Here is a 24,527-nt window from a genome sequence, read left to right on the forward strand (position 1 = left end):
TAGTAAGGTAGAATATATTCATCTTTGAGGATGTTCAAACTAGTAATGAATTCATACTAAGTATCCAACGAACTGTAGCAGTTGTAACTCTAACTAGAAGAAATGATAACCAATTCGTTAACCATAATCTGAAATATAGAACCATAATCTGTTATCCCTTCAAAATGAAACCAGATTCTAAACAAGTGAAAGGACAATGCAGATGAGAAAATCCACTCATTAGATTAAATATGTGCAAGGAAAAAGGACAACATCCTCCTCACAAAATATAGAAAGCTTAAGCTCCATTTGGATTGCTATTCTTAAGAGTTTTTTTGTAGAAAAATATACTGTAGCAATTTGATGTATATAAGGTAAAAAAGTGATTGAGAAATACGTTCGTGGAAAATGCAAAAATTTTTCTGCAGAAAAAAACTATACAAAAATCCGATACACACAACTAATCCATGACCTGACTTATGTGAAAGTGCCTAACCCCAACTTATGTTCTAAACACTAAATATTAAAGCTCAAATTAGAGGAGCAACGTAACTCATTCAAGAGAAGGGCACTTTCTAGTTCAGACCCTGGAAAAGGAACAGAAATATATGCAGCACATAGGGAGTGACAATTGTAAGTTTGTAACTCCCCTTGTGTTCAGTTGTAATGCAAGCATTCTTGTTTTCTAGATGTATATAACTATCATATTCAAATACTTCTATATGGCAATTCCTGCATATGAAGGCTGCTAAATGCACATCTTTAACCACAAATCTAAAATCCTAGTAAATGTAGACAGAGTTCCTCTATAAAAGCCTGAAAGGCAAGAACTCATATGCCAATACTTAAAACTTGTGCTGACAACATCAAGAGCACGTATTGGAACACATTGAGAAGACCATCAAGGCTTGTACTGCTAGCAATATCAAGTGTAATTGAACAACTGAACACTTCCATTCCTAGCCCTCTAAAGATGATATATTGTGCCTGCTGAAGACAATCTGCAAATTCAACAGAGAAAAAATGTTGATCAAGTACAACAAGCCCAAGGTAACTCCTCAGTCTAGAGATTACACCCTCGTATATGGAGTTAAGAGCCTAAACATGACGTTATATGGCAGAAGAAAGGGCACGCAAGAACAATGATTTATGGTTTCTACATCAGTATCGCATAGCACACAAGATGTATTAATAAGGATCCCTAGGCCAGCAATCTAGACTTAGTAACAAGCCTACCTTTACAGAACAGAATGAAATCCTGCGAGCAAGTCAGTCACACAACATAAGTGAAAGCCAGCAAAGAGTAGGGTGATGTGACTGTAAAGATACAAGGGCCGATTTAAGTGGGAGCAGACCAGATTTAGCCATTTAGGTACTAACAGGTAATCTAATCTTTCCTAAGCACTAGATCAGATTGCTAAAAATTCTAATCAAGATTACTTTAACATTTGAAGGTTATTGGCAAACAGAAAGACAATATCCCCGCAAGGAAAACGAATTGTACATCCAGCATACACAAAGAAGCTTTTTATCATTACAACTACCATCTCTAGGATTCCATGCAACTGCTCCTTAACTGCTTCTTTACCCAAACAGAGACTCTTTAACATGATCTAACAAGACTCACAAAAGAATATAAATAAATTTTATGAGACAGAAACATGGGAACGATAGTAATGAAAGTGGACAACTAGAAAAACAGAAAGAATATACCTTGACAAACTTGAGCATCATTAACTCAAATCCATTTGACATTTCTACATAAACAAAAAGAAAAAAAATATAAAACAATGAAAAAGAAAAATCACCAGTCAGACACGAACATAGCTGTCTGGAGAAAGTACGAACTCCAACTTCTAGTTGGCTCACGTTTCAGACCACATGCGAAAGGTGAGCATTCTAAAACTACAGGGATGTTATGTTATACTTCATAATGGTTCACGAACCACAGGCTATCCTTGACCTTAACTTTTATGAATGAGCATTACATTAGCATCTTGTAAAGGATATTATAATGGCACCACATGCTACAAGATATCCAATTCTTTTGCAGGAAACCAAAGTAATTCCGTATAGGTACTTCACCAAATTGGCCTTCTAGTAGGGATACGTCCTAATGTGAAATCCCTTCACCTAGAATAGAAGCTTGAATTTCTGTCTTGTCTTTGCCTTTGCACTTATCATCATCATGTTTGTCTAGAATACAATGAGGAGCAAAAATAAGAGATGTCACCCGCATTGGCACCAAATTGCATTATAAAAATGGCATACAGGAACGGGAAGTAAAAGAAAAGGACACAGTTACCTGCAGAACAATTCCTTCTACTAACAAATGTAAGTCTTTTATTGGTCTATAACCTCCAAGAAATCCGACAATCTGGCCTAAATATATTCCCCTGCTCTGTAACAGGAATCCAACTTCTCAATCTTTGATCCATCCCAATAAACTCCAAAGATTGGCATCCAAGCACCAGCTCTTCGACATCATTTACGTTAAATTTATAAATACCACACAATTCTAGCTTACGTAAAGACTTGTGGCTAGTAAATGCACGGATACCATCTCCTGTAACCAATTCACAGCCCTCTAAATGAAGTGTCGCCAAATTTTTGCTATTTTGAGCCAGAGCAAAAACTGTGTCATCAGATACATTTATCAGCCACGATAAATTCAATCTCTTGAGACTTTCAATTGCAGCCACAGCCCTCCCACCAACATCAGTCACTTTTGGACCACATTCTGCCAATTTCAATACCTCCAAGGACTTCATTGCCACCAATTTCATCACCCCATCATCCGAAATTCGATCACATTCTGCAAGATTTAAGAACTCAAGGGACTTGCACAGAGACCCTTTTGCCAAAGAAGCCAGCCCCTCATCAGAAATTAAACAACAACCTTGCAAATTCAAGCTTGTCAAAGCACTCATGGTCCCAATTGCCTCAAGTGCTTCATCACTAATCCCTTTACACCATCTCACGTCCAAATTCACTAAATTTCGCGAAAACTTAACAAGCGAAGAAACTCCAGCATTGCTGACTCCTCTTCTCCGCCTCAACACCACTGACCTCAAATTGCAACACCCTTTTGCCAGAGCACATAAACCAACGTGGCCAAAGTCGGAATGTCTAGCTGATGCCCAGGTGTGAAATGCCTCGTGGTAGTAGAGGTTGAGTTTCTGAATGCTGGGGCATGTTCTTGCAAGAAACTCCATCTGGGCATCTGAGATTGGCTCCGATGATTCAAACATAAGCAAATTTGGGAATCTTGGTAGAAAACTTAGGAGGTAATTAGGCTCAAAAACGCGGAGAGAAAATTTATTCAAGCCTTCAACATTGCACCAACGCTTGCAAACCAGAGAAAATGAATTTCTGTCACGAGGGTCTTGAATCCATTCCAAAATTGAGGCTAATTCATCTTCCCCAAGCCTATCCATTTCACAATTTCGGCTGATGTGAGTTCTAAGATTCTGCAAAATATTTGAATCCCTAATGCTCAGAACTGAGTTTGAGGGGGTTCAATGTTCTTTAAGAGGCGGCGGTAATTGGGCGGGTGGAGCAGGAATTGGGCGACCTATTGATGGGTCTACTATTATGGTTGGGCTATGATCCAACTAGTCTAAACTTTCAATGGGTTACTTTTGGGAAAAGTAAACTTGGGTTCACTCAAACCCAAATACCCAAAATGACCCAAATCAATTTTTAACTCAATTTTAGGTAAATTACACATTTTAGTTCGGATTAAAGTGTAATTATCTAATTTTTTTTGTCAAATTCAACTACAAAACAAATGAATTCATAACTTCACAATTTTTAGTTATCTTTTTGTTTTTTTTGCATTTTTCTTTTTAATATCTTAGTTTTTTTTCCCTTTTCCATCTATTTTCTCAAGTCAAATATGATTTTGTAAAAATTTAGAGGGTCAAAGTGCAATTTCGAAATTTATTGTTATCCTGATAGTCTAAATGTTTGTAACAACACTCTTTACCGCTTTTTACATGTTGTTTCATAACTGAATATTCTATGGTTTTGGTAAGTTAACATTTCATTTATTAGATTTGAAAGGGCATATTTTTAAAATTTTATAGTCCTTGAGTTATTGGTTTTTTTCATAATGTTACCTTTGACCACACATAGAATAAATTATATATTATTTCAATATTTCTCTTATTTGTATATTAATTCAGTAAATCATATCCATAGAACTATTTCAAGGAAAGGCTTGCATATTCTCTATGCTTTATATTCCTAGAATTATCGATAAGTTTTATGATCTTTCTTTTCTTTAATATTGACTAGATTTTAGACTAATAAAAATCATGATACACCTAACCTGCGCTCATACATTATTGAAGTTTTTTTTTTTTTTTTTTGTTAGTGTAAGTGAGATAGTTCGAAATTGGAATCTCTCACTTATACTCTCTTCCCCAATTATTGAAGTCGTTATATATAATGCTTCTAGGTAAACTGCAAATGCATGTGACAAACAAGTTTATCTGGATAAACAGAAAGTACTGATTAAGGTAAAAACTAAAGACAGTGCAAAGGAAGAACAATGATCAAATGTGCTAGATATCCTTGAACCACCATTCAGATTATATTCAATATTCATGGACTAATAAATTAAGTGTAATACATATTATAGAAGCTGTTAAAATCTATTTATTTATTTTCCAAAACTTCTGTGGAAATCGAGTACATTTATACCACAAAATTATAGTTATTAATATTCTCAACACAGGTGTGTACCTGTACTTTGCATAAGACTAAGAGTAAGTTCTGTCAGAAGACTACCATGTTCTGCTCATACAAGTAAATCTTCTGCAGAATACGGATTAATTAAAATGAGAATCAAATGAGTTGCACAGAACTTATTGGCAAATCTAGAATGAACATATAGAATTACGGATTGATCTTATATATATTAACAGTGTATACACTATTATGGTTAGATAAATGACACATAATCTAAATTTAAACTTACAATTCAATTCAAATTTTGCATACTATCGGTACATATAAGATTTGCTGGTAGATTAATCAGGTAGGGCGAAGCGAAGAGAGGACGACATCTTGGAGTGAGCTGTCTCTTTGCATTGCAGCTTTAAACTCTTCAAAGGTGACTCTTCCATCACTGTTGGCATCCATTAGATCAAATATCTCATCTAATTTCCCAGGTTCAGTTATATCCACCGGAAGGCAGTCATCAGGTAATGCCTGCAAGTTTTGTTTCAAGAAATTCTAGCGCATCACATAAATGTTATACAACCCGAAAGGTCTCAAGAATTAGCTTGTGGATGGAAAAGGGAAGAGGGTTACTCTAAGCATTGAGGCTACTTCTTCCTTGCTGATGCATCCTGACCGGTCTGTGTCGTACATCTGAACACCAAATTTCTTCACTTGAACCAGATATCATGTTGTTCAACAATTAATTAACGTACAGAAGATAAATAAAATTCTTCATGTCATGTTCTTTTTTTCCCTTTAATTATTGTCAGCGCTAGATTAATTTGGCAGTCTAAAGCAGAGAGTCTTTGATGGCTGTGGATCATTGGCATCTGAAATTAATATACCTGGAAACAAAGGCGAAGTGCATCATCTCCTTGTGAATATTTGAGACAGGAGAAGCCCCCTATTATCTCTCGCATGTCAACCGTGCCATCGCGATTGTTGTCAAACAAATCAAAGATCCGAGCTGCTAGAGGAACCAGTGATGACATTTCCATTGATTTTAGCACTTCCTCGAACTGAGATAATGTGGCATTCTCACCGTTCGTGCATCTGCGGATATTTCAATGAAAAGATACAATTGCAAATTACTCATTCTACTCTGATTGAGTCTTGTTTGAAGTTCCCCTAGTTCTGTATGCTTTAGTTGGTGAAACCAAAACCAAAAAAAAAATCCAGCCAATGAGGTCTTGATCTAATGGTCAAGGTTGAGATCGTAAAATTTAAAAGCATTTATTTAAAATCTGTGAATTTTGTTTAATATATGGATTACGTGAACGGATATAAAATAAAATAAAATAAAATTTGTGGGCTTCTTATATTCTTATTAAACACACACAAAAAAATTCAGAAAATGACAATTGGAATCGAAAACATCAAAGTTTAGTACTATTAACTTCTCACAATTTGCTCAAAGGCCCTTGAATCCTTTAAAAATGTTCATTTCACTATCGGTAAACTTTTGGCTGCGAGGAAAGGCTTCTTTTCTTTTCTTTTTTTTCTTTTTGGCGAGGAAATTAAGACTATATATATAAACCCTTGCAGTCGAAGAAACACATGAAGATTGGAAGTTTGACCGGGGAAAGGAATTAGCAGAACAAGTTGAATTACTGCAAAACTAGGTTTCGTTCCTTAACAAGTTCAAAATCTTTACAAGTATTGTTTATAAGCACAAACTTTTGCCCCTGCAAACTTGAAAGTATTTTATATTATTTCTTAAATTCAAAATATGCAAAAGTTTGGCTACTCAAAAGTAAAATTTCTAATTCTTTATACTAAATGAGGGATTAAGTTGAGCAAATTCAAAGGTTTATCCACACACTTGGGAAAAAAAAAAAAAGGTACAAAATAGTAGTTTTATTTTTGAAACAAGGTTTGGTGACTTACATTCTCTTGAAATGTAATCTGAGATTCTCCAGTTCCTCGGGCTTGAGGTCATAGGATCCGACCAAATTCTTGAGCTTTTTGGTTCTCAAGGAAAAACTAGTGCTCAACACGCTTGCCATTGCAGCAGCCCGGAACTTGCGCCTTGCATTGAAACTCTGAAGGCGTGAAACAATCTCTGCATCCATCTGTTCTTGCTTTGCCAAATCCCCAGTAACCCAAGGATGTTGAAGAACCTAAAACATAATTACAAAATGAAATTGTTTCGACTTTCGACTACTAATTATTCCAAAGCAAAATTTTTAAGACCATTTGAATCTGCATTATTATGATTTTTAGGATCCCATTAGGATATAATTGCGAACAAATTAAACTGTGCTTAACCTATTTCAGATCAGACCTGAGCAGCTGTTGGTCTCAACTGAGGATCAACAGTAAGAAGACTGGAAATCAGTTGCTTAGCTGAAGAAGAAATGCTCTTCCATGTTTTTTCGTGAAAGCTGAAGTATCCCTGCGTGTTTAAGATTTGGCATAGGCATTTATTATTGTGTGTAAGGAACTACAATTCCACAACTGATCAGTATGCAAGATATACAATAACAGGAAGACTCACTTGCATAATCATCTGCTGCTTTTGCCTAGTTGATTGTGCTATAAAAGGCGGATACCTAGCAACGCAACATTGAATATATCGTTAGTTTAACAGTATATCGAAGATGAAGGAATTATACTGCATCAAATTTCAATCCATGGGGGGGACAGTCGTAATTTACTATCCTATGCAAATCTCAAAACCTACTTCAGCATTCACTTTAGTTTCCCTTAGCATTCTTTCTTTGTCAAGGAACGACAAGGGAGTGAATAAATACTCTTTCTTTGTCAAGGATGTAAGATGAAGTTAGTCTTGTTTCACCTTGAACAAGAGCTAAAATCAAAGCCCACAATTAGTTAAAAAAAAAAAAAAAAAGGCTTCAATGGTCTATTTGTGTGTTTTTTCTGTTAAATCTAATATTTATCCGTTTCTTGTTATTGAAAGAAATCAACTGAGGCAATAATGTCACCAAAAAAAAAAAAAAAGGCTGAACAAAAACCCAAGTTTTTTTTTTTCAATTGTGACTGAAGCTGGAATATGTAATTTCTTGAATTTCTTTATTGTCCCTTGAAAAAAATTGGATGGAAACTTCTAAACTAATTTTTGGTCAAACTTAAGCTCCAAAGATGCAAATTGGTAAGCATGAAACTAAAACATCACTGCCCGAAGTTAGTTAACATACCCGGAGAGGAGGATATAGAGGATTACACCAAGTGACCAAATATCACTCTTGGGAGTAATTTTGTCCTGGGAAAGTGCTTCTGGCGATACATAATCAATCGAACCAAACAATCCAACAACAGAATCAGTAAAATCCTCTACAGAACTCAGTCCAAAATCCATGATCTTCAATGGAGAATTTTCATCTTTATCCAGAAACAGGCAGTTTTCAGGCTTCAAATCCCTATGAATAATCTTAGCTTTGTGAAGAGCATTTAACCCTTCAGCAATTTGCCTGACAACAGCCGCAGCTCCAGCCTCGGAGTACCTTTCCTGAGCAACTATCCGATCAAACAACTCCCCACCAGAACAAAGCTCAAGAATCAAATGAACCCCATTAGAATCTTCACAAACATCATGAAGATGAATCACATTCGGATGAGGTGAAACATCTTCCACAATCTTCCTCATGACCAAGAGTTCATTTGTCAGTAAAGCATCAGAAACCAGGGCCTGTCTTGAGTTTGGAGCAGTCACGCTCCGGCCGCGACCGCCAGGGGAAGGCTGCCATGGTCCGATTCTTCTCAGGGTTTTGATAGCAACTTGAATTTTACCACCACTGGATTTTCTTATCCCTCTTCTTACAACAGAAAAGCCTCCTCTTCCTAAAACATCAGTCACCTCATATTCATCGTCAAGTCTTTGGGTTCCGTGTCCCATTAAATTCTCTTAAAATCAAAAGGGTTTGAAAAGAATAAGATTCTACGATGGAGGGTTTAAGAATTTTTTCAGGTCAACTTGGAGGATGAGGACAGGATTGATGGATCAATGATGAGAAGAAGTGGAGTAAGGTTTGGTGTATGACTAAGTAGTTTATTGACATGGATTTACATCATCATATGAACAACTCTTATGTTGTTATTAGCATATGATAAGAATAAATTATGAGATGGCTACAATTGAATAGCTGTTAAACATGGAAAAAGCTAAAGAACAAGAGACGATGACCAAGTCTAAGAAGGGTTTTTTTTATTCTACATACACCCGTTAGTTAGATTAATCAATCTTCTTAATAGCTCTCCTCAGCTCCCATTTTATTTTTGTTTCTTGAAGGAAAAAAAAAAAGAAAAAAGTTCAAGATTTGTCGGTGTTACATTCTTCATGTCTATCTCGACCTGTATTTTATACAGTCCAAAAGGAAGAAACAACTATTGTGGACATTTTTTCAGAGCGTATTAATCTATGTACTCTATGCTAAAATTGTGAAAAGATGCTAAGGAAACATAACAGCAATGAGAGAGATGGATTTAACGCTAATGACTAACATTGACATGTAATGTAGTTGAACCTTTCATGATTACCGGTCAAAAAGTAGAATTGCTTCGAACATGCAAGATGAGAATAAGCAAAAATTGAAAATTATAAATTCTAGAGCACAATTTATGTACTAAAGCTCCTTCAGCTAAAATCCTGAATATTCGTCAATTATGCAAACTAGTTGAACCTAATTGAATAGTTTGCGGGCTTACTCGACACAAGCTCAAGTTTGAGTTCGAGCAACTCAACAATTTGACGAGCTCAAGAATGAGCTTAATATATGAAACTCAAAAATTCATTAAACTTAATCAAATTCAATCAAACTTTTTGTATATATATTTTTATTTATTTATTAGTATGAAATGTCTCTCTTGTCCCCAGTTTAAAATTATATAAAATATAATTTTATTTTACTTACACTTGATTGAGCTTGATTAAACTCATTTGAATTCGAATTTAGCTTAAATTGGGCTTGATTTAATTAAGTACATAAAACAAAATCGTGCTCGAAGTCAAATTCAACTTTCAAGAACTTGACAAACTCGAGTAAAGCAAAACAAAATTGAGTTCGAATTCAACTTTCAAAAGTTCGACGAACTCGAGCTTAAGTTTTTTAACTTGAGTCGAGCATGAGTAGTACACTACTCGATTCGACGCTAATTCAATTCAATTTGATTACATCCCATCTTGATCCAAAGAATAAAGGGTAAAATATATAAAACCCCCCTGTGGTTAAGAAAATTGACACGAAACTTCCTCATTATTTAAAAACTCCTACATAATCTCATTGTGCTTTGGACTAATTTGGAAAATGGACGGAAATCATCCAAATTGACGGAAAGATGCAAATTTCCTATATTAACCCCATTTACAAACTGAATCAAAGTTTAACTCAAGGCTCAATTAAAGTTTTAAAAACTTTCTTCCTTCATTTGAAACAAAGGTAGAACTAAGAGGCTCATTTGAAATTTTATAAGATGTATTATCTTCTTCAAGGGAATTTCAGAACGTTCTAGGCTTTTGTTTCTTCCTTTTTTTTTTAACATTTTTCCTGTTTTCCCTTTCCCCTTTGATTTTCCATTCCTTTTCTTGCCCCATCAATCCAACCAACACCACCCTTTCATTGCTGCCACCATCTCGCCATCTTCATTTTCAACAGCATCTCTATCATTGCCAGTCCAGATTCAACACTTTTTCGTGTGTTCTTCTGTAAAATTAAGAACCCAAATCTAAGTAGCAACTTTCTTTGAAGACATGGGTGGCTTAGTCTCCTTCTCATCTGAATCATTAGAGTGCATGCGGGGTTTTATAAAATTAAGAGTTTCAACTGATGGGGCGGTTCTTTAACTGGGTAATCCACTTAATGAATCAGCTTTGACGCTCTGCGTCCGTGGGATCAACTACATCTTAGGGATCTGGAGGATCCGCAACTACAAGCTCTCGAGTGGCTCGGAAGTACTGCTCCTGCTGATAGGTATGTAATTGAAGAATCAGGATCTGCGAGATATGGATATGAAACTAGATATGCTCAAACCGGACCGCATCTCGATTTGCACATGGATAATCTGCTTGTGGACCCCCTTTCCTTTCTTTCCCAAACCAATCTTCTTTTCTTGTTTACGAAACCAAGCGTTTTCGTACCTAGAAGAGTGTACTTGGGTCTAGGATCTCTGATATTGAAGATCCTCTTCTTAACTTAGAGGAATCGAAAGCGCCACTCATAGAAGCCCGATAGTTAGCATCCTCCCTTTTCTCCTGAAAAGTGGAAGCAGAAGTGGATGTTCCGGGCTTAAGGAAGCAATTGACTCCGAGGGTCATTTTCTTTTTTACTTTAGAGCGTCATATCAGGAGCTCCCATTCCAGTACTTGAACCATCTCAAGACTAAAACTCTTCCTAATGTGCCTGATGTTGTCACAAGAATAGCGTGGTCAAGTAGCCCAGCAAGGGAATCCACTTCCGAAAAAAAACAGTCCGGTAGGAGATGACAACGAATGGTAGCTTTCTTCTTTCTGCTGAAATGCTATGGACGTCACACACAATCTAGAAAAGGACACAATCTAGAGTTGCTGGTGATTGGTGGTAATGGTGGAGCTACTAGTGATCAGTGGTGGTACTGATGATGATTGGTGTTCACCAGTATCATTGACCATTTTGGTGTTATTGACCAGTTTGGTTCCGAGCAGGGAAGAAATGGAGAAGGAAAATAAACAAAAAAAATGACAAAAAACTGCAAAATACTAAATTGTCTTTGATAATGTCACTTGAAGCTCTCTTAATACACGAGTGCATCTCAAACGCCGTTAATTTGGATGATTTCCGTCCATTTTCCAAATTAGTCCAAAGCACAAGGAGGTTATGTGGAAATTTTTAAATAATGAGGAAGTATCGTATCAATTTTCTTAATCACAAGGAGGTTTTGTGTATTTTATCCAAGAATAAATGACAATTCTTCTTTTCAAGGCTTTTAAGTCAAGTGCTAGAAACTAAATGGGCTCACCATTATTTCCTTGGGTCCATTTTATTACGGATTGTAGTCCGTCGCCCAAAATACCATTTGTTAACAACACAGATGTTTCTATTTGGGGCCCCTTCAGATTTTGTAGCTAGTTGTCTTGGTCAATTCTGCACCTTATGTCATTCAGCCAGTGGGCTTTCTCATAAGATTAATTAATTTGACTTTTGATCGATCTTCAGAGTTTATTTTAACGTTCAGCCAAGTTTTTCTCTTTCGAGTTTGAGAAGCCGATTTCTACTGAACTCGTACAGACCTTTTATTACTTTGTTTAATTTAACCATGACTAGTTGGATGCAAGACTTTTACTCACCTCTGTAATATAGTCATCAGAGCTAGGATCTAATTCTTTTCGGTTATTGAAAATGATAGGTTGAAAATATCCAACTACATTTGAATCAAGTTAAACCCAAAAGAAGGATCTCTTCAACTACATTTTGTTGGATGAGGAAGCATCTCTTCCTCTGTGTTTTTGAACACAAGTTGTACAGCTTAACGAGCCGTTGCTCGATATGTAAATTCATCTTCTAGATCAATGCAAGTCTACTAACGTTTCAGAAAAAAAAAAAACCCAAAAGAAAATATTCTTTAAGTATCATAACATGAATAAAAACAAGTACTTTATTGCTTAATTATGAAGTTAAAAACTTGAGCCCCATAGAGTTAAAAAACATCTGCAACTTTTGTTACCTAGCTACACACTTTACCTTAATTAACTAGAATGAGAAGTAAATAGAACATATTCCTTTGGATGCCACTGATATCATTAGGCATGACAATGAGTCGTGTCTTACTTAGATCTAATCCAGATCTAATATATTTGGACAGGGTTTAATTTAATTTCTCAAAATCAAACCCTACTCAAACCCAAACCCTGTATGAATATTATAGATATGGATAAGGTCTAATTTTCTATAATCCATATCTAAATCAAACTTTATTCAGAACCACATATAAATAATATATATATATAGGTGTGTGCACACATACACATATATTTATTGGATTGATTACAATTACACATCATGACTGTTAGATTAAAAGGTGTGCTCTCAATATAAGAAAACACCACCTACATAGAAGTAATTGACAATAGTTCTTTCTTTGAATTCATAACATTGCATTCTACGTTTTGAATGTTAATTTTATTATTTGAAAACAAAAATTGGATGATATTTATATCCTTTTTTTAACTCTAAATATTTTTACTTTAGTTCTTGACTGTATATGTAGAAAAATATCCAAGGATACTAATTAGATAATCACATCCACGAGGGTCCGAATTTGGATTTGTTTTTTCAGACTCATAAAGGTTTAGATCCGAGTTTGAATCGAGGTTAAACTAAATTTAATGAATTTAAATTTGAATCAAATGATGCAACTCAGATCCAATCCATTGACACGTCTATCAAATATTAACAAAGTTGTAGTTAAAATACTTATTGGGATAACTAAAATCGTACTCTTGTTTTTTGTTTTCTCTAAGGAGAGAATATCATCCTTTTCGTTGTAGTAATTAATGAAAATCGAATAAGAAATCAAGAATGTTGAAAGTCTTGTAGGCTTCTTCTTGATCCGGGTCGGCGCCTTATATCATGTTTCCCCGTATCGGCCCTGCTAATTGTCGGTCAGGAAATAGATAAGCATTCTAGCCGGTGTCAAATCATTCGTTTTTCATTTGATAAGATTGCAAACAACTTTTAATGGTGGAGGTATTATAATCAATAAACTAACTCATTAATGGTATAAATTACAACTGAATTATACTACAAATAAACCACAAAAAAATGTGAGAAGAAACTCAAATATAATAAAATTTTATAGACTTGTGGGCCGGGAAAAAAAAAATCAGAAAGACAAAATGGTAACCTTAGTGGATTCTGAAAGTGGTCAAGACATTAATGTGACATTTGCAAAGATCGACTTGAAAGATTACAGATTCTATCTTAAAAATCAGTCACCAAATTCATAAGTTTATCAGTTTAGTTTAGAGATGATTGCTGCAACTATACTGTCAAAATATGCTTTGCCAATTCCAACATTGCATGACAGGAGCATGTGGCAATTTGTCTTCTTAGAACTTCTATCTGATTCTTAAATCTTTCACAGTTTGGCATCTATACACAGGGCGGGGCAGCTGTCCAACTCATTGGACAATCTGTCCCTATATGAATAACAGTACTAATCACTATTATTATAAAGTAATGAATGGTATTATTAATAATGACGTTAGAGGCCCTCATTCTTGCAGAGAGATGTAAAGCTAATTGTCTTGAAAAAGGCTGCTGAACTTAATCAGATGGTCAAGATATTGAAGAAACCACGGGAAGAAGCAATACAAAACATGAGAGGAAATTGTGCTTCGAGATTTGAAGCATAAGACCGTGTCCAATCCGAAGATTGCATAGAATGTTTTAGAACCAAACTGAATTGCTTTCTCATTTTAACAAAATTGTAGTACAAAGGAAGAATGACATGTAACTTTATTAATAGCGATATGTCTAATCGAGTACCGTGTCTAACGAGTGTCTACCGGGCACTCGAGCACTCGATAATACATAGTTCAAGTGTTAAACTTTAGAAAAGTAAATTAATTGGAAAGTTAATTATTACAGTATGCACTTGTATAATAGGTTAAGTGTGATTTAAACGTGTTAACGAGCGTCTATTGATCACCTGGTAGAAAAACTCAATTAGTAGTTATAGAACCCTTTCTATTGCTAGTTAGTGCATTGGATTAGCCACTCAGGCCAACATTTGTTCATCAAAATTTTCACAAATATGAGGTCCTATGCTGAGCTTAATACTTTTAGTGGAGTTAAAAAGTCGAGAAACCATGGTCCTTGTTTAAAAGGCCAAGTAAGAGATAATTGTACTTTTTATCCCAAAATCTCTGTGCACTTGATTACTTGACAAGAAATAAAATCGAAGCAACCAATCCCATTGGACAGCAAAGCTGTGTCCCCAACTTTGTGATAATGACTTCTTAGCTACTAAACCATAATCATTTTGCAACTCTTCTTGTGAATTAGTCGATGTAGATGCGTCTAGTCCATATCCTAACATATCAACAATGGAAAGTTTTAAGCATTCGCCACTTAAAACCTGCCAAAAATTTGCTGCCAACAAGATGACTCATAATTAATGTTTGTACCCATTTTTAAACGAATTCTCCTACAGTTGCAAAATCCATCCATACATAAAAACTAGTATATACAAATATTGCATATGGACCCAACTGGCATCTTTACTCAAAATAACCTACCCGTGTAATCACCCCCTTCAATTTTCTATCCTTCCCAGCAGCATTTCTCTTATGTGAAGTGGTACTACTACCAAACTACCTCCAAAGTCATAAAGGAACAATATTGGGAACATGGGGCATTAGTAATGTACAGCTAGATGTAGGTTTCATTATTCAATTGACAACTAAACTGCTTTACAAGACAAACTCACCATCGTAATCCATTTCCAACTTCACCAATTTGCTAGAAGAAAGCAACTGCCACCACATTTTTTTTTTTTTTCACTGAAAAGTTTTCGACATCCAATTCTCTAACACATATAATATCAGAACTTTCTAACACGTAAATAGATTTGTGCTGACGCACCAATGTTTCAAGCATCCAGGCAAAGGAGAAAACCCTGGAATCCCACGATTATGCTTATTTGTTACCATTAGCGAGTTGTATATTTTCTGTTTAGTAGTCTAGTAATCCAAAGTGAAGGCCTATAATTAATTAAGTATAGATTAAAACGGGGAAAAAAGAAATTGTCTAACCCATATGGACTTCTTCTTCGCTTCTTCTGCCGACCTACACTTGAGACATTAAAGTGTAGAGGTATTGGGATCAAATTCTCTCCGTCTTTCCGTTTTTTAAATCTCATCCGTTTCCTATTGAAAAAAAAATTGAGTTTAATGGTGTGTCTTGTATGATAATTGTAATTTTAGATATCGTGTAACATCTTGTTTGATTTTCGTTTTTTTTTATCCAATCATGATCACAGCCCTTGATAAACAAGTAGTTAAGTACTAATATATCGTTAATTCTTGCAGTTGGATCTTGCTTCCCATTCTTTACATGGAATGAGAAATATCTCGATCATATTTTCTGAACAGTTAGAAATTAGGATTCTGTTTATGAATAGGGTTTATGAATAGGAATAACTTTATCACTTGAGCACGCTATTTCTTTATTCCAGCTTTTTGTGATACTTGATCTTTTCACAACATTGGGAGAAAAAAGGACATAGACATAAAAAGGGAAAACAAGCAGTGGCTTTTAGATCAAATGTGTAAATGGTTTTTTTTTTTGTTCATTTTTTGTTCCAAATAATGAAGTAAAGTAGGTAAGATGTCCTATTCATGTTTTTTTTTTAAATATTTAAAATGGGGAGAGTAGATTGAATATCCTCAAACATGATACACGGATAAATATGCGAGCCATTTGACCAGCACTTTTATTTAGCCATCTTTTGATTACAAATGCATTTTTTTTTGGGGGAAAAATAGAGGTAATTATAAACAAATAAAGCCCTTAGCATTTTCGGAGCAAATTGTTTGTTTGGATGCAGAAATTTTTTTAAAAAAAATTATTATTTTTCTTATAACAGAAACATATCTTTTAATATTTTTTAAAAATATTTCTAACAACATCTTTATTTCACATCCATCATATTACAAAAAATGTTACAGTGTTATTTTAAATATTTCTTAATAATCTCCACAAGTAAATTCTTGATGACAAATGATAACATCCAAATATATCCAACGATTCATAATATTGCTCAAGTGTTTGGGGTGAAAATTGACGAGCACAATAACATGTTACTTCGCAGTAAATTTCAACTTGTCAGTGCTCTGCAGCTCTGAAACTTTCTCTTCTCTTTCTTTCTTTCTTTTTTTCTTTCTTTCTTTGGGGCAAGAGAAGGACCTTTTCTTTATTGCCCGCTATAGTAGCCAGAGGATGCCGGTTGACATGCCATCATTCTTGAATCTTGTACCTACTACTAGCAGGTTGTTAGTTACAAATGAAATAACTTTTTTTTTTTTTTTTAGTTACAAATGAAATAACTAGTAGAACAAAATTTGGATGAAATACCAACCACCTTGAGAGAGTCCTTTTTCATTTTTAACCGGATTGATTTTCTTTGTTTTTAGCTATAATAACTCTTCGCTGAAAGGGATGGACTGAACGATACGGGAGAGGAAGACTGTAGGTAAGAAGGGACTCGAGATTGAGTTTGAATCCTCCGACTTATTAAAAAAGAAAAAGTTTCATAATATTGTGCCCATTAATAAACATTAAGCATTGTTAATTTTTTTTTTTGTGTCTTTATCTAAAATGCTTTCTTAAACATTACTTCAAATTAATATTTATTTGTGTATCAGATTATAAAAATAAAAGCATCACAAAAGTAATTCACTATAGATTTTTGCAAGCAATAACAAAACGATTCTCAGCAAAAAAAATTCAGCTGTTAAATGTGTCTGGTTTTTTCCCAGACAAATCACTTTGCATATACGAACTGGTAATGGACTGTGCTGCTGCTGCCGCTAAACATCATCCTCTATATTTGTGCAATCACCTTATCGTTTCCGGCAAACTATGCAAATATTTGTCTCTTTCAATCCTTACACGTCAGGATTATTTCTCCCCACCTCTCCATCTAAAATTATTTCCACAAAATTAGCAAAAAAAAAAAATTAAAACCACATTAAAATCATAAATTATAGTAATCAAAATCCCAAAAACCCAAACAAAACTTGACTTTTTTTTGGATTACAGGGAATTATCTCTCTATTTTTCGCATTGCACGGTGCATTTGGATGCGTGACACGCGTTTTAAATGTAAAGGTATTCAGAAATCTTATTAGGATTGTTCGTTTTCTATCAGAAACTCGTGATTTGATCGTTGTAATCGAAAGTCCGGGGAAAACAATCCTTAATCCTTGGTACTAAAAATAAAGCAACCGATTCAATAGTATGAACTGATTAGCATTAGTCAAACTTAAAAATGATACGCTGTTAATTACTAGTAAAAAAAATGAAGAGAACGTTGTGGGAAATGGAGAGGGAATCCAAATCCGACCCAAAACCACCAATCACATTCTATCTTTCTCTCTCACACACTCACACACTAACTCTCTAGTCTTCTGACTCCTCTACTCTTTCTTCTACTGCCAAACTACTACCATACTCTCTCTGGTATTTTCTCTCTCTTTTTTTTTTTTTCCTTTCTAAGGAAAAATAACAATGGCTTCTCTTTTTAGTAGGGAGAGGACTTTTGGCCACTCCAGAAGAGATTCCCATTCCTCTTCCACCCCCACCACCACCATCACAATGCCCTCCACCGCCGCTGCCGCCTCCTCCGCCAGCTCCCGTTTTTCCACCGCTGCTGCTACAACAACGACCTTGTCTCTCTCTTCCCTGCCCTCTCCATTCGGGGACCTCACTTCAACTCTCTCCTCCTCGGACCTCCGGGAAACCGCCTTCGAGGTCTTTGTCGCCGCTTGTCGGACTTCTACCGGAAAGCCACTTGCTTACATTTCCAATAACAACACAAGCAGTCCTACGAGTACTGCTGCGGTTAATGGGCATGTTAATAATCATCATGCGAGTTCCTCTCCGATTTCGAACTCGAGTTCGCCGTCTTTGCAGAGATCGCTGACGTCGACGGCGGCGTCCAAGATGAAGAAGGCATTGGGGTTGAGATCCAGCTCTAGTTTGAAGAAAGGGGAGGGTAGTCCGGGTTCAGGTTCGGGTTCGGGTTCGGGCTCGGGTGGAAAGGGGAAGAAGCCGGTGACTATTGGGGAGCTAATGAGGGTTCAAATGAGGGTTTCGGAGAGTGTGGATTCGAGAATTCGTAGGGCTTTGCTTAGAGTTTCTGCTGGACAGGTCTGCTTTTAGTCAACATTTCTCCTTTTTTAGTGTTCATTTATTATGCTAAAAGACTTTAAATTTGGAATCTTTAGAAGTTTTAGGTGATGAATGGGGAAATTATGATCCTTTTTCCAACTTTTGGCATTGGTTGGGAGTTTAATTTTCAGGAATTATGCTTATTTTGTAGTGGGGTGAGATTGATTTTATGGGATCTGGGTGATCCTCTTGCAGTTTTAGGAATAACAGAGCACTGGGGATGCTTATTCACTTTTTAAGATATGTTGCTTATCGGTAATTTTGTAATGACTGGTTGCTGAACAATTTGTAAAAAGTTTGATTCTTTATAATATTTACTTTTTTTTTTGTGGTTTTGTTTTTGTGGCGAATGGAAGGTTCTAGAAACACGATCACCTTGTATTGTATTGAGGTTTTCAGTTTTAGATTTCTTCTGATCCAGATTAGCACATCTTTCTTAACATGACTTCTCCACGAGAAAGCAGTCAAAGGCTATAATTTTTGCTTCTAAATTAAGTTCTCTGATGGAATTGTAACAATTTGATGTGATTGTCAAACAGATATGTTGATAGCTATGTCAAGTCATTAAATTTGTTCATGTATCCTGAAATTCTTGGTATTGTTATACTGGTTTAATTCAAAGTCTGTATTTCTTTTGATTCGTTGTTCCTTTACAACATTTAGTATCCAAAGTAGTATTAAACTTCTTAATGAGGCAGTTTGTTGTCTTTTTCTGTAAACCTGGTATGTTTCTTTTGCACCATTTGTCTGTTTGAGAAGTTTTTGTTTAGATGTTAATTTGTCACGAATGTTGCAGACAAATGTCTCCCTTGGACGCTAGTACTAATAAATTATGGTAAAAAATAAAAGCTGGTCAAGTGAATATTTAATGCAAAACTAAGTGGTCGTGGGATTTCTTTTCTCTGTATTTAACACAGACTTTGCTTCAATGTTGGAGCTTTATAGGTTACAAATGGCCTGCGCTTCTTCTACATTGACTGATATCATAAAGTTTCTTACTTTTCTTGCAATAGGTTGGCAGAAGAATCGAGTCAATGGTTCTTCCTCTAGAGCTGTTACAGCAGTTCAAGTCATCAGATTTTACTGGTCCACATGAATACGATGCGTGGCAGAAAAGAAACTTGAGGCTTCTTGAGGCTGGGCTTCTTTTACATCCTCAGATTCCTCTTGATAACAAGTCCAATGCTGCTGCACAGCGGCTGAGGCAAATTATTCAAGGGGCCTTGGATAGGCCAATAGAAACCGGCAGAAACAATGAGCCGCTGCAAGTTTTGCGCAGTGCTGTCATGGCTTTAGCAGGCAGATCATCTGATGGAATCCTGGATTCATGCCACTGGGCTGATGGTTTTCCATTGAATCTCAGACTTTACGAAGTGCTTCTTGAAGCCTGCTTTGACATTAATGATGAAACATCTATCATCGAGGAAGTTGATGAGGTTATGGAACTCATAAAGAAAACATGGGGTATTCTTGGATTAAATCAAATGCTCCATAATCTTTGCTTTACTTGGGTTTTGTTCAACCGATATGTAGCAACTGGACAAGTCGCAACTGATTTGCTATATGCTGCTGATAATCAGCTTGCTGAGGTAGCAAAAGATGCAAAAACAACAAAAGATCCATCATATGCAAAGATCTTGAGTTCTACTTTAACCGCTATGCTTGGTTGGGCTGAGAAAAGGCTTCTTGCTTATCATGACACCTTTGATAGTGGAAATATTGATTCCATGCAAAGCATTGTTTCTCTAGGCTTATCCTCAGCCAAAATCTTGGTTGAAGATATATCTAATGAATACCGCCGCCGGAGGAAGAATGAAGTTGATGTTGTCCGCAGCAGGATTGACACTTATATCAGATCTTCGCTTCGCACTGCTTTTGCTCAGGCAAGTTCATATTCTGTGTTACTTGCAGTCTTTACTGCTTTTGAGAAACAGAAGGCAGCTTTCAATGGAATCAATATTTGAATTTTGTATGGAGGAATTTTTACAGATGATTTTCCCTCCGGTCATGCATGCTTGTGAAAAGAATATGACAAAAATTTAACAAACTGCAAAGTCATCCAAAATTCCATTACTTCGAATTTTTTTTTTTAAACAAAGATGGGCAAGGTGGGGGGTATCAGGGATCAAAGGAATGGTGGCACTGTGGCTCACCATCTCTTAAAAGCTGCATTACAGCAGAACTGTGATTATGGCATCCTGTGTACATCTATTATTTAAGAGTGCAGGAATTATCTAATGTTTCTCTCTGGTGTGCTCATCTGGTGCCAGACCAACCAAATTGGTGGCAACTTTGTGGGAGTATGTGATACTTAAGGGCATACAAATTTGCTAATAGTTATGATGGAGATATGTTTATCTAGCAGCATTTCATCCTGGCAACATAGCTGGCAGAGAGAATTAGTGATACATCATTGATGTGCATTATGTTGATTTCGAATTAATAAATGAGCTGCTGCAAAATAATTTGACATGCTCTGGCTCAGTAGCTGAGGAAACATCCATGAACAAAATTGAAGAAACATTGGACAGTTGGTGAAGTCAGGTTTCAACTGGTCCTTGAACAATTTTTACCAATTGCTCGACTTTGGTAATATTGTATTATAACCGTGAAAGGAATATGGACTATTGAGGTTTGATTGCTCTGATATAAATTTATTTGCCAATGTACTCATTACTGAAGGGAATGCAACAAATTGTTGATATTTGGTTCAAGGGCCACAAGATCCTGACGAATCAGCAGACTGTTTACGAGGGTGCACTGACTTCATTATTGCTGTTATCAAAAGACACAAATTGGGTCTCAGCTCCTCGCAAACAGCTCAGGCTTGATTTGTTCAAAGCTTCACTCGATTGGTGTTCCAGAATAAAGAGAACAATTAGTGAATCAATCTGATGTCTAAATAGTTTATACAATTTATAGTCTGCAATAAGCTATAAAGGTTTCTGTCATTCGTTGCTCTCTATTGCAAAAGAAGAAAAAAATAATAATAACAAGGACTGCTGATTCATACTGTCCTGTTGTTTGCTGATATAAGAAAGAACTGCATAACTATTCTGAATGGATTGTAAATTATCTAATAAGTAAAAAGATTTCTGAATTTTGACTTGCAGAGAATGGAGAAGGCAGATTCAAGCAGGAGGGCATTGAGAAATCAACCAAATCCTCTTCCAGTCCTTGCCATTCTTGCTAAAGATGTTGGCGAACTAGCTAGTAATGAAAAGGAGGTCTTTAGTCCTATCCTGAAGAGTTGGCATCCTTTTGCTGCAGGTGTTGCTGTTGCCACCCTTCATACTTGCTATGGAAATGAGCTGAAGCAATTTATTTCAGGTATAACAGAGTTGACACCAGATGCTGTTCAGGTATTGAGAGCTGCAGATAAGTTGGAAAAAGATCTTGTCCAGATTGCCGTTGAAGATTCAGTGGACAGTGATGATGGTGGAAAGGCGATTATTCGTGAAATGGCGCCTTATGAAGCTGAAGGTGCAATAGCCAAGATGGTGAAAGATTGGATTAAGGCAAGAATAGACAGGTTAAAGGAATGGGTTGACAGAAATCTGCAACAAGAGGTATGCTAATTGCTCTGCATTCCCCAGGATGCTTGTGATGGAATATACTTTTCAACCTTTCTATGATTCCCTCAAAATTATGCCAGACTTTGTTTCGGCTAAAAGGGAAAGGAGACGGAAGAATCTTTGAACTGAGATAAGAAATAAGCATGAAGAATCTCAATATTTTGTAGTTAAGTTTGCTATTTGAATTGATTAGTAATGACAAAACTGGATATGTAGGCTTGATGGGAACTAATTATTTTCATACACTTCATCTCTCTTTATTCCTTTACAGCTCAGTTTATTACTTGTGCTGTCTGAAGATTGAAAAGCTTTACTCGTGTGAATCTGACAATATGTGCTACTATTGCAATTCTATCAATGACCATTTGTGTTTAACTTTAGTGCTAAAAGTTGTTGCTTTGCGGCCTTCAACATATAGGTATGGAATCCCCAAGCTAATCAAGAAGGATATGCCCCATCTGCTGTTGAGGTCTTACGAATAATTGATGAAACATTGGATGCATTCTTTCAGCTGCCAATACCAATGCATCCAGCACTCCTTCCTGACTTGATGATGGGCCTTGACAGATGCCTTCAATACTATGCAACAAAGGCAAAATCTGGCTGTGGTAATTATTGTAGATCTCAATGATTTTGCAGCAGAAAATTTGCGATTAGAATCTGCTCTCATATTTTCTTTTTCCCTAATTGCACTCAAATGTAGGATCAAGGAACATGTATCTGCCAACTATGCCAGCTTTGACAAGATGCACAATGGTTGCAAAATTTCAGGGGGTGTTTAAGAAGAAAGAGAAGCCAGTTCATACCCAGAAAAGGAACTCACAGGTTGCTACGATGAATGGGGATGACTTATTTGGGATACCACAACTTTGTGTGCGTATCAATACTTTACAGAGGCTGGGGGGAGATTTGGAAATTGTGGAAAAGAGAATTATTACCCTCCTCCGAAACTCTGAATCGGCTCATGTAGAAGACTTTTCAAATGGATTGGTCAAAAAGTTTGAGCTTACGCCAGCTGCTTGTGTTGAGGGGATTCAACATATTTGCGAGGCAGTGGCCTATAGAATCGTTTTCCGCGATCTTGGTCATGTCCTATGGGATGGTTTGTATGCTGGGGAGCCTGCTTCATCCAGAATTGAGCCTTTCCTTCAGGAGCTTGAGCAGAAACTGACAGTCATAGCTGACACTATTCATGAAAGGGTTCGTACGCGTATTGTTGCCGACATAATGAGAGCATCTTTTGATGGTTTCCTGTTGGTTTTGCTGGCTGGAGGACCTACCCGTGCTTTCTCCAAGCAGGACTCCCAGATAATTGAGGATGATTTCAAGTCCCTCAAAGATTTATTCTGGGCCAATGGTGATGGATTACCAACTGATGTAATAAACAAGTTTTCTACCACTGTAAGGGATGTCCTTCCTCTTTTCCGAACGGACACAGAAACCCTGATTGAGCGTTTCAGACGGTTGACTCTGGAAGCATATGGTTCCTCGGCAAAATCTAGGCTTCCACTGCCACCAACATCTGGCCAGTGGAATCCAACTGAACCAAACACGCTTTTGCGTGTTTTGTGTCATCGGAATGATGAAGCAGCATCAAGATTCCTTAAGAAGACTTATAACTTGCCCAAAAAACTGTAGGGATATATGGTGTGCCTGGGTTTCTACTGAACCTCCTATTCAGAAGAGTGATACCGGCAGCATATTGAAAAGATTCTGGCCTGTAATTAGTATATTGATCAAGGATGCTTGTGTCACAGTTAAGCGTTGCTAGTGCAATTTCAGAGTCCCGAGTGCCTTAAGAAGTAGATTATTTCTTGTATAGGAAACATTCAAATCTTGGTTGTTTATCTCCTGTTCACTGCTTTCTTGAGGATCAAGGGTTCTAGAAATATTTAAAGGTTTGTCCTAGGGAGGGAGTGGCAGTGGGAGATGGTATTTAGTGGTTTCGATCATCTGTAGATTATAGGATGCATTTATTCTTATTCGTTTCATTGACATCATTGGTCTTTCCATATTCATTTGTTGGTTATAATCTTTATTCTGATCACCTGTAATGTAGATATGGGGCCTTACCCCTTATTGCAGCAATGTAGTAATATTTGACTAATGTGTCGTGTTTTTTGGTATCATGTCGTCCCTTACCTTTTTAGTTTATTCCATTTCTTTAATGTCTGTTTATATATCTTTAGGGTAAATCAGTTTCTGGTTCAAGGTAGCATTTGAATTTGCAAAGCTTGGTCTTGCCCTTCGTAGGTTAGAAACCTGGAAAAGAAAATGAAGGGGTTTTGCTTTTCGCTTTGTAAGTGGGACTGGGAATTAGCATCAAGGAATTCATAGGAAACTTGCATAATGTATAAAG

At 36.2% G+C, this 24,527-nt stretch overlaps 3 protein-coding genes across 8 annotated transcripts; 1 reads left to right on the forward strand and 2 right to left on the reverse strand.

Moving 5' to 3' along the window:
• Positions 1-535: 535 nt before the first annotated feature.
• LOC113705474 (uncharacterized) lies at positions 536-3,545 on the reverse strand. 6 transcript variants are annotated; one of them, XR_003451893.2, is made up of 3 exons: positions 2,285-3,545; positions 1,693-1,736; positions 536-980 (listed from the first exon to the last, which is right to left on the reverse strand). XR_003451893.2 is itself a non-coding variant. In XM_027227333.2 (2 exons), exon 1 carries the CDS (start codon positions 3,414-3,416, stop codon positions 2,331-2,333), a length of 1,086 nt encoding a protein of 361 aa, XP_027083134.1. In that variant the 5' UTR covers positions 3,417-3,545; the 3' UTR covers positions 536-980; positions 2,285-2,330. The 6 variants fall into 6 exon arrangements, 3 of the variants coding, with proteins under 3 accessions (XP_027083134.1, XP_071919313.1, XP_027083133.1); XR_003451892.2 differs by lacking the exon at positions 1,693-1,736 and adding an exon at positions 1,788-2,175; XR_003451891.2 differs by having other exon boundaries at positions 1,693-2,175.
• A 1,323-nt stretch (positions 3,546-4,868) lies between these two features.
• Positions 4,869-8,850, reverse strand: LOC113702849 (calcium and calcium/calmodulin-dependent serine/threonine-protein kinase-like). The gene is made up of 7 exons (XM_027224007.2): positions 7,866-8,850; positions 7,205-7,259; positions 6,992-7,102; positions 6,595-6,827; positions 5,553-5,760; positions 5,299-5,358; positions 4,869-5,196 (listed from the first exon to the last, which is right to left on the reverse strand). The coding sequence occupies exons 1-7, from the start codon at positions 8,561-8,563 to the stop codon at positions 5,020-5,022; spliced, it is 1,542 nt and encodes a 513-aa protein (XP_027079808.2). The 5' UTR covers positions 8,564-8,850; the 3' UTR covers positions 4,869-5,019.
• Positions 8,851-17,843: 8,993 nt separating this feature from the next.
• On the forward strand, positions 17,844-24,275 carry LOC140013332 (protein unc-13 homolog). The gene is made up of 5 exons (XM_072062586.1): positions 17,844-18,572; positions 19,607-20,476; positions 21,707-22,162; positions 22,587-22,776; positions 22,872-24,275. Exons 1-5 carry the CDS (start codon positions 17,931-17,933, stop codon positions 23,804-23,806), a joined length of 3,093 nt encoding a protein of 1,030 aa, XP_071918687.1. The 5' UTR covers positions 17,844-17,930; the 3' UTR covers positions 23,807-24,275.
• Positions 24,276-24,527: the final 252 nt, after the last annotated feature.

Source organism: Coffea arabica, chromosome 8c (genome assembly GCF_036785885.1).
Source record: "Coffea arabica cultivar ET-39 chromosome 8c, Coffea Arabica ET-39 HiFi, whole genome shotgun sequence".
NCBI classification, from domain to species: Eukaryota; Viridiplantae; Streptophyta; class Magnoliopsida; order Gentianales; family Rubiaceae; genus Coffea; species Coffea arabica.